Source organism: Australozyma saopauloensis, chromosome 2, assembly GCF_035610405.1.
Source record: "Australozyma saopauloensis chromosome 2, complete sequence".
Classification (NCBI taxonomy): domain Eukaryota; kingdom Fungi; phylum Ascomycota; class Pichiomycetes; order Serinales; family Metschnikowiaceae; genus Australozyma; species Australozyma saopauloensis.
The window spans coordinates 2073374-2086024 of NC_086132.1; the positions used below are offsets into that span (position 1 = coordinate 2073374).

Sequence of the window (12651 nt, forward strand, 5' to 3'; positions counted from 1 at the left end):
GGATCGATCTACATTGCAAAGAGTGCACCAGACAAGAAGAATCGTTTAGATCCAAATGGAACAGAAAATGGAGCATTGATGTTATTGCTCCTTGTATCGAGAATCGAACACTACTTAAGATAATTAAAATATAATATTTTATATATACCGATGTTGAAATCCCAAATAACCCCTAAAAATTGAATAAAAAAACACGTAAAAGATAAGTCATAATCTTCATCTCATTTAGTAATCACATTATTGGTTGAACAAATGTGATCAGGATACAAGCAAGTAGACAAGAATTGAATAAGTGCAGTGGATATCCCGCAATTGACTTTTTGCAGAAGTGGGGCTAGCGTTTGGAGAAATGCGTGATGCCCGCTTAGTACTTGGCTCTGAATTCCTTGGCAGCGTCAACCATGTTGGTCAAAGAAGCCTTGGTCTCTTCCCAGCCTCTGGTCTTCAAACCACAGTCAGGGTTGACCCAGAACTTGTCAGCTGGGTACACCTTCAAGATCTCCTCGATTCTGGTGACAAACTCCTCCTTAGATGGGATTCTTGGGGAGTGGATGTCGAACAAACCCAAACCAATGTGGTTAGGGTAGTCGGAGAACTCTCTGATGTAGTTGGCGTCGTCCTTCTTGGAGAACTCAATAGAGACAACATCAGCGTCCAAAGCCTTGATGTGGTTAGGGTCCAAGTCAGAGTAACAGAAGTGAGAGTGGATCTGGGTGGAGTTAACGACACCGGAAGTAGCAACTCTGAAAGATTGAGCAGCCCAGTTCAAGTAGTCGGATCTCTCTTGACCAGATCTCAATGGCAAACCCTCTCTGATAGCTGGCTCGTCGACTTGAATGACAGTGATACCAGCAGCCTCCAAGTCTTGGACCTCATCTCTCAAAGCCAAACCCAATTGCAAGGATTGGACCTTTTGGGAGACATCGTCTCTTGGGAAAGACCATCTGAGACAGGTGACAGGACCAGTCAACATACCCTTAACTGGCAACTTGGTCAAGGATTGAGCGTAAACAGACTCCTTGACGGACATAGCCTTTGGTCTAGAGACGTCACCAACAATAATAGGTGGTCTGACGTATCTGGAACCGTAAGATTGAACCCAACCGTTGGTGGTGAAGGCGTAACCTTGCAATTGCTCACCGAAGTATTGAACCATGTCGTTTCTCTCTGGCTCACCGTGGACAAGGACATCCAAACCGATCTCCTCTTGGAATCTGATGACAGTCTCAATCTCTTGGTTGATGAATTGCTCGTACTCCTCCTTGGTGATGGTACCCTTGGTGAACTTGTTTCTGTTGATTCTGATGTCCTTGGTTTGAGGGAAAGAACCGATGGTGGTGGTTGGGAACAAAGGCAAGTTGTACTTCTCCTTTTGAGCAGCCAATCTCTCTGGGAATGGAGAGGATCTGGTAGACAAAGACTCGTTGATGGTAGCCATTCTCTTTTGAACCTCTGGGTTGGTGGTGATGGAAGACTCTTGTCTGGCCTTGATGGACTTAGCGTTAGCAGCGTACAAGTCAGCAACATCCTCACCGGAAACGTCCTTAGCAATGGCAACGACAGCGTCCAACTTTTGGGTGGCGAATTGGAACCAGTCAGCGATGACAGGGTCCAACTTGGACTCGTTGGCCAAGTCAACTGGGGTGTGCAACAAAGAAGAGGAGGTAGCAACGACAACTCTGTCCTTGCCCAACTTCTCAATAGCCTTGTTGACAAGAGCGGAAGCCTTGGTGTAGTCAGTCTTCCAGATGTTTCTACCGTCAACGACACCGACAGACAAAGTTTGAGAGTCGGAGACAGCGGCGACAACCTCGTCGAATTGCTCTGGGGCTCTGGCGAAGTCGAAGTGCAAACCAGAAACTGGCAAGTTCTTGATAGCAGACAAGTTTGGTCTGACGTCACCGAAGTATGTGGTCAACACGATCTCTGGCAAGCCCTCACCGGTCAATTGCTCGAAAGCACCCTTGTACAACTTTTGGACGTTCTCTGGCAAGTCCAAGACGAGGATTGGCTCGTCGATTTGGACGGTCTTGGCACCAGCAGAGTACAACTCAGCAAGCAAAGACTTGTAGACAGGTAAGAACTTGTCCAACAAAGAGATTGGGTCCAAGTCCAAGGAGTCCTTGTCAGCCTTACCCAAGTACAAGTAAGAGATAGGACCAACGACAACAGGTCTGGTCTCAACACCCAACTCCTTAGCCTCCAAGTACTCAACGACTGGCTTCAAGCCGGCAGCGGAGTTCAACTTGAACTCGGTGGAGTGGGAGAAGGTTGGTCTGACATAATGGTAGTTGGAGTCGAACCACTTGACCATCTCCAAGGCAGTGACGTCGACAGCAGCCTCGGTCTCGGTGGCCTTTCTTTGCAAACCTCTACCCATGGCAAACAAAACATCGATAGGAGCCAAGTCGAACTTGGTGTATCTGTCTGGAATGACGTTGAAGAGAAGGGACAAGTCCAAGACCTGGTCGTAGAAGGAGAAGTCGTTGGAGGCGATGACATCGACACCAGCGGCTTGCTGCAACTTCCAGTTGTGGGCTCTGATCTCCTTACCCTTGGCCAACAATTCTTCGACAGAAGCCTTCTTGGACCAGTAGGCCTCGGTGATCTTCTTCAACTCTCTTTGAGCGCCGATACGGGGGAAACCCAAGACGGATGATTGAACCATTGTGTGATAGGTTGTGGATAGAATTAATGGAAAGACTAGTCCTTGCTGAAAATTTTCGGAGAGGGGACGAATCCGCTCCTTCTTATACACGGGGCCAGTGCGCAGTGCTGTCCATTGGTGCTGTATCTAGACGGGAACTCGGACGGAACCGTCGCTGTCTGCAGTCCGCAGCTCTCAATTTTTCATTATCGCACTATCGTATGGACTCACGATACGTGGTGATAGGGGTAGTCAATTCGGCGCCCAGGGGGGCAATTGAGCGTCTGAAAAGTTGAGATCATTGTGGTGGGGTATAGCAATAATCACATATAAAATATGCTCAAAAATTCGCCGGCAAAGCCTGTTTTTACCCACTGTGAATGGACCCGTGGGTGTAGTGGTCCTGCAGGCCCGCCAGTTTCTTCCACGAAAACGAGCTGGCACGTGCACTGACTCTGACTTGAACGAATGGTTGGTGAAAAATTGTTGAGGCCGTTTACGCGCCGTTTCGTTTTCACATGTGCGATTCGCCAATGTGTCATAATTGGTCTGTGTAGATGTATCTTTAGATGGCCCGGTGATTGGATCGCCTGCTTTTGGATATGTGTTCGTTTTTGATTTCGGGAAGAATTGGCTGCAAACTATAACTTGATCTGATCTGGCAATGTACAGATCTGGAATTTGTAGAGCTGTCTAAATTGTGCTACTGTACTGATTGTGATGATATGCTACTGTATTGATTGTGATAATATGCTATTGTACTGATTATAATTATGTATTACTGTGTTGATTGTGTTAATGAGCCAATGTCCTAGTTTTTGTATTTCCAGTAGAATTCTTAAATCCGTAGTTAATTCTATGTGTCTGGTTTCGTGGAATAGAGAGATCTAGACTCCTGATATTCTAAGCAGATCATTATTATGCCTTGAAAATTCTCATTGCAATTGACCAATTGATACAATTGAATCATTTTATTTCAAACAATTACAGGAATGGCATAAAATTGGTTTGTCAAATGTTGTCCTTCACTACATCATTCGTTAATCTCATTCAGTTAGTACACTCTCCAACGAATGACTGACAAACAATCCTACAATGCTCTACACAAAAATCGATGCATATGTGCATTCCAATAAATCATCACGTCCTTGATCGTAAAAACCTCGTCAGCCAGGTCTGCCAACGTAGTGAACATTATAAACAACGTCACAAAGAATGACGAGCCGCCCATCCATTAACGCGGACTAATACATAATTCGTGACAAAAAAAAAAACACAATTTCGTGAGCTAGTCCCTCTATTTGTCCTCGATATTTTTGGCGTCAGCAGCCTTTCTGGCTTGCACGATTTCAGCAAGTTCTCCACCAGAGTGCAAGATTCCAAAACGTCTGAATTGTTTGATGGCTTCGTTCATTTTTGGAGTATCGAAGCCTGCAACGTGCTGCTCGAAAAACTCGGCCTGCTTGACCAAGAATTTGTAGCTCATAGGAAGCTTTCCGTCCTCAGTCAACACATCCTTGTCACTCTTACCAACAGGTGTGTTGAATCCCTCGCCGTCACCCAAGTGGACACCCAAGTTCTTGAGCTTGTTGAACAAACCAGCTTGGTGGGCTGGAACCATTCCACCGTACTCCTTGATCTTGTAGTCTCTGTACTCCTCCTTGTACTCGTCGATGGTGGCACGCTTGGAGCCGGTCCAACCCAACTCGATGAGGGTCTCCTTGGTAACTTCTGGAAGCTTGCCAATGCGAATGAGTCTGGTTGGGTTGACCACACCTCCGTAAACAACAAAGAAAACAGCAACACACTTGATGATGTGGAAGACAAAGAACAAGCATTGACCAACAACACCAACGGGGGAGTCAATGTCGGCCAACAAGGTCTCTGCAATTTTGCCGTAGTCAAATCTGATGGCAGCCTTGGCCAAGAAACGGGTCATCTGATTAGTAAGACAAATGCCTGGAGTTGGCGAAATGAAGTCTGGCAAGTCGGTGTAGAGCCATGCTGCCAACAACAAAATAAACGAATAGAACAAAAAGTAGTTGAACTCCCACACTGGCAAGATCAACTGGCCGGGCCAGCACTCAGAGGCCACGGTGCTGTTGAGCGACACCTTTTTGCGGTACTCCTTCTTTCCGGTGTCATACGAGAAAAGCAACGAGCCGTCCTCGGTCAAGTAACCTGGAGCAGTCGAAACGACAAAGCCCTTAGGCACAATGTCGTAGAAGATGCTTGGTCTCAAGGAAATGGGCAAAGTTCTGAACACCTTGAGGAGGTCTCTGAAGGTGGTCGAAGAGTCGATCTGCAAACAGTAGTCCTTCTCGATATCGTCGTTGAAACGGAGGTAGACCTCCAAAGAGGAGGATCCGGCTTCGGACTCAATGACTTTCTCCGACATGATGGTTGTGTTAGGAGAAATGGAGGTGTCTAGAATGGTGAAATAAAACTGGTGCGCCCGAGAGTGCAGAAAGTGGGGAGTGGGGCACAGTGGACCCAGCGGGAGGAATATGGGGAAGTGAAAAATTCGGAGGCGACCAGTGGGCGTCTGCGCGATGTTCGACGCGATTTTCGAATTTTTGATTTATTTTTAATTGCGGAGATGATTATTTTGAAGTGTTGACACTTTGGTGGTATTTTTTCCTCTGTCATTTTTAGTAGCTGTTGTCATATTATGGTCCTGGTTGCCTGTATCTCGGCGGCAATACATTGCCCTAATTGTAGAATCTGATCTTCGATCAATTTTTATAAGATCGAAATATGTCATATTACAGGCCAAATTCGCTTGATGAAGATCGACAATCTCATGAATAATGAAAATTGCGTGGGCGACCTTTCAGTAAAATGTGTAGAAGCGCAACGCTTTGACGAGCCAATTGAACTTGCATTCCAGATAATTTATTGCTTGACGCGTAGACAGTAGACAACAAAGCCGGACCGTAGTTCGGGACTTAGAACCGTTTCGGGAATCGACCAGATCTTGAGTCCACAATCTAGGCACTCTTTTAGGAACAGTTCCATGACAGTGTCATCTCTGAGCTGGAGAGACACAATCGTGGTAGAGCAGTCTCCCATCATCCGCTTCGCTGTTTTGACAAAATACGGTATCAAGTACGAGTTGTAGATGGTATCACAGGCTATGATCACATCAGCAGTGGTGCTGCCTGTCAATTGGCCAAATTCTTCCATGCCCCATTCCGGATACTCCCAATCTAGCTCGATGAAATCTATCAACGGCCAAACATTTTGCCGGGCGGGGTTGTTGTTGGGAGCTTCCACCGTGCTGCTTTTATACTTGGTGGTGGTGACATTTTCCACGAAATTATGCTTCATCAACTTTAACAAGTGCTTTTGATCAGAAGCAACGTATTGTTTCGTAAGAGGTCCAAGCGTAGATGCTAATAGCGACGACACTCCTGTGCCCAACTCCAACACCACATGGCTGCAAATTAGCTGTTTCAAGGGACATGAATCGTCAGAAAGGATCCAGTCAGCAAGAAGCAGCGCACTTTTCCAGCAAACAAACCCGGTGCTGGATGTATTTGTTGTGGAGGATAACGAAGAGATAGACTGTCGAATTGTAAGATCTGTCTGAGATTTGGGTAGGAGAATGTCAATTGTGTCTTTTGTTCGATCGACAAATCCGAGGTTTTCGCCGGCTGCAGATGCTCTCTCTGTATAGAGATCAAATATGTGATCATCTATGTCGTCATATTTGATTTGGTCGAAGTCCTCGAACATGGCGTATCTTAGATACTGTCAATTTTGCAGCAGAGTAGAGTATGGTGTCCGGCATAAGATGGTTACAAACCAATCACTTGACAAAAACCGAAAATTGGAGGATTTGGGAAATGGAAAGAATGGAATCAAAAATCCAAATATTGCAATATGAAACTACTCCTAATTCAGCTCATGTTGCTTTCACATCTTTCCCATGATTACATCTGATATCACCATTCACCAGGTTACAAGGAGCTGATCTGAGGGATATGGTAGCATGTTGTCATTCATTGATGACACCTAATTATCGCACAAAAAATTCAATGTAGTTCTTAATTCAACAAAAGTTCTGTCAATCCGATATACGTTTCCATTGGTTCAACTAGTCCCAATTATCGTAAATCAAGCGCACACATTAGTTCCAACAGTCGATATTTTTACTTCGCAGGTAAATAACAATTCAAACAAATTCTTCCCTAAATTCCAGCAAAATTACTTCGACATATTGGTACCTGCCATTTTTACTCTTGGACCAGTCTTAGTATGCCTGTACATCTGCACCGCCTATGATAAGTTCCATGAAGCAAATCATCATGCACAAGAATAAAGTACAGATAGAAACAAACACCAAATTCTGATCTTTCAAACTAAAAAAGTCAGCTTCAATCGACTATTACGCCGCAAATCCAGTCATAAGGACTAACTCCGACGACTGTATCTCTATACCACCACACTAAACCCGCCTGTTCCCTGCAGACAACACCGCCTTTCTCACCTCCACATTTCATTTTGATACCATCCATCTCCGCCAATTACCCTGATCTGACTTCTAAAACACCTCCTCCCTGACCCTATATCCCGCAGCTGTTGCATGCAAGAAGAATCCATACGACAGGTCGCAGCAGTTCCGACTCTCACTGGGCGCGACGCTGATAGGTCGGCCCTATCTACTCCTCTATCTCAGTATTCTTCGGCCCCCACTCCAGTCAAAGTTATCGACAAACATTCTCTTGAGTATGTGGTGAGGTCAGGCATTGCTGGTGGACTCTCTGGGAGTGCTGCGAAAACGCTCATAGCACCGCTTGACCGGATCAAGATTCTATTCCAAACATCCAACCCCGAGTTCCTCAAATATCGGGGGTCCTTCTTTGGACTATTTAAAGCTGGCCAGAAAATCCTTCGAAACGACGGGTTTTTCGGTCTCTTCCAGGGCCACCTGGTGACGTTGCTACGTATTTTCCCTTACGCAGCCATAAAGTTCGTGGCTTACGAACAAATAAGAAGCATTCTCATTCCTAATGACCACTACGAAACAGCCGTGCTCCGGTTCATGGCAGGCTCTCTTTCTGGATTGGCAAGCGTTTTCCTCACATACCCCTTGGATCTTGTACGTGTGAGGATGGCGTTCCAATTCCATAAGTGTTCTGACCCCTCCCACCATGGCATTTTACCCTACCAACATGTAAGACTCTGGTCTGTGATAAGACAAGTCTACGCAGAGCATCCGCCACTGAAAGAACTGGACCCCCGCTGGCTCAAGTTCATGCGGAAGAAAACCCCCAAGCCTCTCATTCCTTTGTCCAATTTCTATCGTGGCTTTGGCCCAACTGTGTTGGGAATGATACCATACGCGGGCGTCTCATTTTACGTCCACGATCTTCTTCATGATATATCACGTTCCAAATACTTCTCCAAATATCTAGTTTCACAGTCATCCACTGGCTCGAGTGGAACCAAAGTGGTGAAAGTGAAGCATAGCACAGAGCATGTCAATAGCCGAGACTCTCGGAAACCTCTCAAAGCCCATGCGCAGTTGGTTGCCGGTGGTCTAGCCGGTATGAGTTCGCAAACAGCAGCATATCCATTTGAAGTGATTCGAAGAAGGATGCAAGTCGGAGGAGCTGTCGACTCGGGCCGATTCTTATCGTTCCGCAACACAGCAAAGTTGATCTTTGCTGAGAGTGGTATGAAAGGCTTTTTTGTGGGCCTCCTGATTGGGTACTTGAAGGTTGTCCCAATGGTAGCCTGCTCATTCTATGTATACGAAAGGGGCAAATTGTTCCTAGGGATCTAAAATCGTTGATTATTTATTTACAAGAAACGCAAATAGCATTATGACAGGTAATGAATTTGACTTTGTGTAGGCGCCTTTAAAAGAACCAAAACCATTTATGTTTCTTTGTGGCCTGGACACCAAGAGGAGGCACCACCTTGTTGCCGATTTGGAAGCCCCAGCCGCGCAAAAGCTTGACAATAGATGGAGTTATAGCTGCGGTCAAGGGAATGCGGACAAATATAAATACAGACTTGTGGATTCCATAGGCAATCGCCAACTCGGTCCACAGGAACCAGGAAAACATATCTTGTTTCTCCTTAGATGCATCAGGAAGCTTCTCGCGTGCAGTTTCCTCTTCAATCCGTTTGATTTCCTGGAGTCTCTTCAAATCCTCATCGCTCTTTCCGAAGCCAAAGTACTGCTTGACCTTGTTTTCGTAGATCTCGATCTGCTCCTTTCCAGCGGAATGAACAATGGCATAACAGATGGGCAAGTCCAATGCACTCAAAAACAAGTAAATTCCAAGCGCAGAGTATCCATATTCCTTGACCAATGCTCTGATACCGGTAGCCTTTGGTGCTTGAGGTGGAGGCACGGTGGACTGGTAGCGGGCCATTCTCGGAAAGATACGGCCCATGAAAGATTGTGGTTTGAGCACATGGATGGGCTTGAATTGGGCGAATCGGCTCCACATGGGCCTGAAGTGTTGGTACATGATGGAAAGTGAAGTGGAAGATCAATACTGTACAGTGAGATAGCCAGAATACGAGTATTTGAGTATAGAGGCAAATTCGAAAAAGACTAGATTTGTTCCGAGGAAATATATATTTCGATATTTTGAAATCATTTTCGTTCGCTTTTGCAAGTTTTGCTCATTACAATTTTCGTGTATTTTGATGCATCATTGTAGAGGTATACTGATTGCAAGAAGAGATAGCATTTTGACTTGGAGAGCACTTACGGTAAACAGTAGTATAGAGGTCAATCGTGTAAGGACCAGTTTAAAATCATGGAAAAGAATTGCGTTGAAATTACTTCCAGTTTCGGGAACATGAAGACATTCACCTCTGTTTCAAAACATCTATCGCTGTGGTTTGTTCAGGAGCAGCGAGTCAACTGTACGAATGCAAGATGTTTGCAATTCTCTTGAATTGACGGAAGACTGTATCTTAAATCCATCCGGCTTTATCATTTACAATAAAACTGAGTGACTTTTGGAAAATAAATCCATTATGTACATATTAACCCAGTATTCGATGTCGTAAAAAGCACTTAAGAGCATCTAACTCATATTCTTTATCTGAAAGTGGAATAGTATCTTTCCTGGGCAAACCTCATCTCAACGCGCTTGATGACTTCTTCACCGTAGATATCTTCTAATTTGGCGCCTCCCTTCAAGACCTTCTCCTCGTGAGCTCGCTGCTCATCTTTAGTCATAACGACAATATTTTGGAAGGAAAGCTCAAGATCTGGTCTCCATCTTGAAAGAGTCAATCTAGTCGAGTAGTTAGAAACCACCGATTTACCACGGAAGACCTCTTCAACTATGTAGGGAACGTCGTTCATTGCAACTGGAGTCCTTTGGTCCAAGTGACCAATACGAGCCTGTTGGCCAGCCAAACTTTGCAAGATACCGTCGTAAAACTTAATTCTGTTTTTTCCCTCGACATACTCAGTAGGATATCCTGCCACAGTGGTGATAATGTGGGTAGATAGAGCGAGGCCGAACATACCTGGCATTGTACCTAACACCGGCAAGATTCTCACTCTGAAATTTTTAATGGCCGCAAGTTGATCGACATCACCTTTCTCGACCTCTGCCTCGTCCAAAGGCAAAAGCTTTGCCTTTCTCGGGTCTGGCTTCTCAGCGCTGAACACAACAGGTATATTTGCCACGACACCCTTCTTTGTCAAACGGATTCTCACGGAACGTGCCAAAGGATCTTCTTCTGTTTTCAGAATATCAGCGATGTTTATTCTTGTGGGATCAGATTTGCAGGCGGCCCCACCAGAAGAAATGACTTGCACTTTATTGTCGTGACAGAACTCCAAAAGATCAACTTTAGTAGTGATGTTGTCAATACAATCCACAACCAAGGTCGGCTTGAAATCATCTCCAAAGATAAGCTCCTGTCCGCACAGAATGTTCCAAAGCTTGTTACGTGTCTGAATATCAACCCAGGGAGCAACCTTCTTCATGTGGGCCTTCAAACATTCGACCTTTGATCTGCCAACATCGCCCAAATTTGCAACAGCATGTCTGTTTAGCGAACTAAGTGACACCTGATCGAAGTCAACGATTCTAATGGCTTCAACTCCAGATCTCACTAACATGGCCACCACCCACGATCCAACACCTCCGCAACCGACCACAACGATTCTTTGTGAGCGCACTTTTTGCATTCCTTCTTCGGTGAGGAAGGCATAATTTCTGGCAAGTTGTTCTCTTATGAGCTCCTCTGAATGAGGCTTGACTGGCTCATCCTCAGATACCAGATCTGTAGAATTGCTAGAGTACTCCTTATATTTTTCGACGGCTGCAAGTATAGCTAGGGTAGCCATAGCACCGAGAGCAGCCCATTTCGCTTGCGATGACATATCGATAACAGAAGTTCCTAGGTGATGCTCATCTCATCGCGCTCATCGAGACTTAAACGGTCGATACAATGATCGGTAGCGCAAACACCTAAATTAACGAATTGAGTAAAATTTGAGGATTAAATCTTATAAAAAAGTGTTTGCATAGAATGATGTTGTTCTTTTAAACTTTTCGTGGGTGTGACACTTAGTATTCAATTAAACTTCATCAACTTTGAGGAAGTGGGATTGGAAAAATGAAACAAAATAAAAATGAACCAATTGAAATCTCGATAAATTTATCTATGGTGGTATGAAAGAGTGAATCTATTTGTATTATCATGTCGCATCATCACGAAGCATTTGGCACCACTAGAGTGGCTTGAGACAATACATTCTCACAGGGTATAATTCCTTGGGCATACCCTTCTGAACATCACTAGCAATGAGCTTGTAACCGGCTCTTTCGAAGAGCTCTCTGAATTTGGCATCGGTTCTTGTCACACTCAGGTCTGTGCCGTCATATATGTCTTGTACTGGGGCAATGTTCTCTTTCACTAGAAGAGTTCCGTTGGGCGCAAGAGCTTCTTTACATCTAACCCAGAAATTGACCAACTCGTCATCTGGCAATTGGCCCACACACCATTGACACCACACCAACCAGTACTTTCCTACTTTGGCCGGATCACAGGCCCACTCTTGCATTCCAATTGGATAAATGTCACCCAATTTTCCGGCTTTGGCCACTTGAGCGAGCTCAGCCTCCATTTGTGCGACGAAAGGAGCCACGGGCTCCAACAAGTCACATCTGTCACTGATTTTCCACAAGAAGTCTCGGGTGATTCTGCCGATACCGGCACCCATATCTATCGTGAGTTTTTCTCCAGCGGGAAATTCCATTCTTGTTTGGAGCTTTCGTAAGAAAGTGGCCGAGCCCATGATGTCAGCCTTTGGAACTGGTGTTTGTTCTCCAAAACCACCCAAGACACCATTGACGGATGCCGGCACCGACAGCCAGTAGGAAATGGCATCGTTATAGTTGATCAAGGCATTTGGATCTTCGTCTTCAAGAAACTCGATTGCAGATGTTTTGGCTGGCATGTTGAGTAGATCTAGGGAGATGAGGTCTGTGAGATGGGGTTTATGTAAGCACGATAACGTCAAGAATTATGTTTGTGCTATGATCTGCAAATAAGGTAAGCGAGACCTATTGAATTTTTTTTTTAAATCATTTAAACTCTCAATCATCTAAGATCTATTATTTTTGTTTTTTTGCTTTCTGATATTTTGCTTAATCTATCACAGCTGACACTTCGATTGTGATACAAGCCATCTAGTCAACATTCAGTCATGGATAAGCATTTGAATAATTTGGATTCCTTCAATTTTTTTACTCTTCTAAACACCATAAATTTTTCGCTCTTTAAAAACCATGAATTTTCTCTCGGGCTGTGGTGTCTATTATCTCCTACTGCAATTGTTAAAGGTGTTCAGTGGTGGCTGCAAAATACGCGTCGTTTCATCTCTATAGAATAGCCAGTCCACTAGTACAACCCAGACAAACACACTCCGCACAGAATATCTACTCATTTAAATACATTCCAAAGATTCAGATCAATCGTTCCATCGTTTTAAAACACCCGCCAAATCTCTA

At 44.8% G+C, this 12651-nt stretch overlaps 7 protein-coding genes across 7 annotated transcripts; 1 reads left to right on the top strand and 6 right to left on the bottom strand.

The window, feature by feature from the left end:
• Nucleotides 1-364: 364 nt before the first annotated feature.
• Nucleotides 365-2668, bottom strand: PUMCH_002142 (uncharacterized protein; the record flags this gene model as incomplete). The annotated part of the gene is made up of 1 exon (XM_063021160.1): nucleotides 365-2668. One exon carries the CDS (start codon nucleotides 2666-2668, stop codon nucleotides 365-367), a length of 2304 nt encoding a protein of 767 aa, XP_062877230.1.
• A 1276-nt stretch (nucleotides 2669-3944) lies between these two features.
• Nucleotides 3945-5045, bottom strand: PUMCH_002143 (uncharacterized protein; the record flags this gene model as incomplete). Its single annotated transcript, XM_063021161.1, has 1 exon — nucleotides 3945-5045. The coding sequence occupies one exon, from the start codon at nucleotides 5043-5045 to the stop codon at nucleotides 3945-3947; it is 1101 nt and encodes a 366-aa protein (XP_062877231.1).
• A 497-nt stretch (nucleotides 5046-5542) lies between these two features.
• Nucleotides 5543-6385, bottom strand: PUMCH_002144 (uncharacterized protein; the record flags this gene model as incomplete). The annotated part of the gene is made up of 1 exon (XM_063021162.1): nucleotides 5543-6385. One exon carries the CDS (start codon nucleotides 6383-6385, stop codon nucleotides 5543-5545), a length of 843 nt encoding a protein of 280 aa, XP_062877232.1.
• Nucleotides 6386-7235: 850 nt separating this feature from the next.
• PUMCH_002145 (uncharacterized protein) lies at nucleotides 7236-8438 on the top strand (the record flags this gene model as incomplete). The annotated part of the gene is made up of 1 exon (XM_063021163.1): nucleotides 7236-8438. The coding sequence occupies one exon, from the start codon at nucleotides 7236-7238 to the stop codon at nucleotides 8436-8438; it is 1203 nt and encodes a 400-aa protein (XP_062877233.1).
• A 76-nt stretch (nucleotides 8439-8514) lies between these two features.
• PUMCH_002146 (uncharacterized protein) lies at nucleotides 8515-9135 on the bottom strand (the record flags this gene model as incomplete). Its single annotated transcript, XM_063021164.1, has 1 exon — nucleotides 8515-9135. The coding sequence occupies one exon, from the start codon at nucleotides 9133-9135 to the stop codon at nucleotides 8515-8517; it is 621 nt and encodes a 206-aa protein (XP_062877234.1).
• Nucleotides 9136-9716: 581 nt separating this feature from the next.
• PUMCH_002147 (uncharacterized protein) lies at nucleotides 9717-11018 on the bottom strand (the record flags this gene model as incomplete). Its single annotated transcript, XM_063021165.1, has 1 exon — nucleotides 9717-11018. The coding sequence occupies one exon, from the start codon at nucleotides 11016-11018 to the stop codon at nucleotides 9717-9719; it is 1302 nt and encodes a 433-aa protein (XP_062877235.1).
• A 351-nt stretch (nucleotides 11019-11369) lies between these two features.
• PUMCH_002148 (uncharacterized protein) lies at nucleotides 11370-12098 on the bottom strand (the record flags this gene model as incomplete). Its single annotated transcript, XM_063021166.1, has 1 exon — nucleotides 11370-12098. The coding sequence occupies one exon, from the start codon at nucleotides 12096-12098 to the stop codon at nucleotides 11370-11372; it is 729 nt and encodes a 242-aa protein (XP_062877236.1).
• Between the last annotated feature and the right edge of the window lie 553 nt (nucleotides 12099-12651).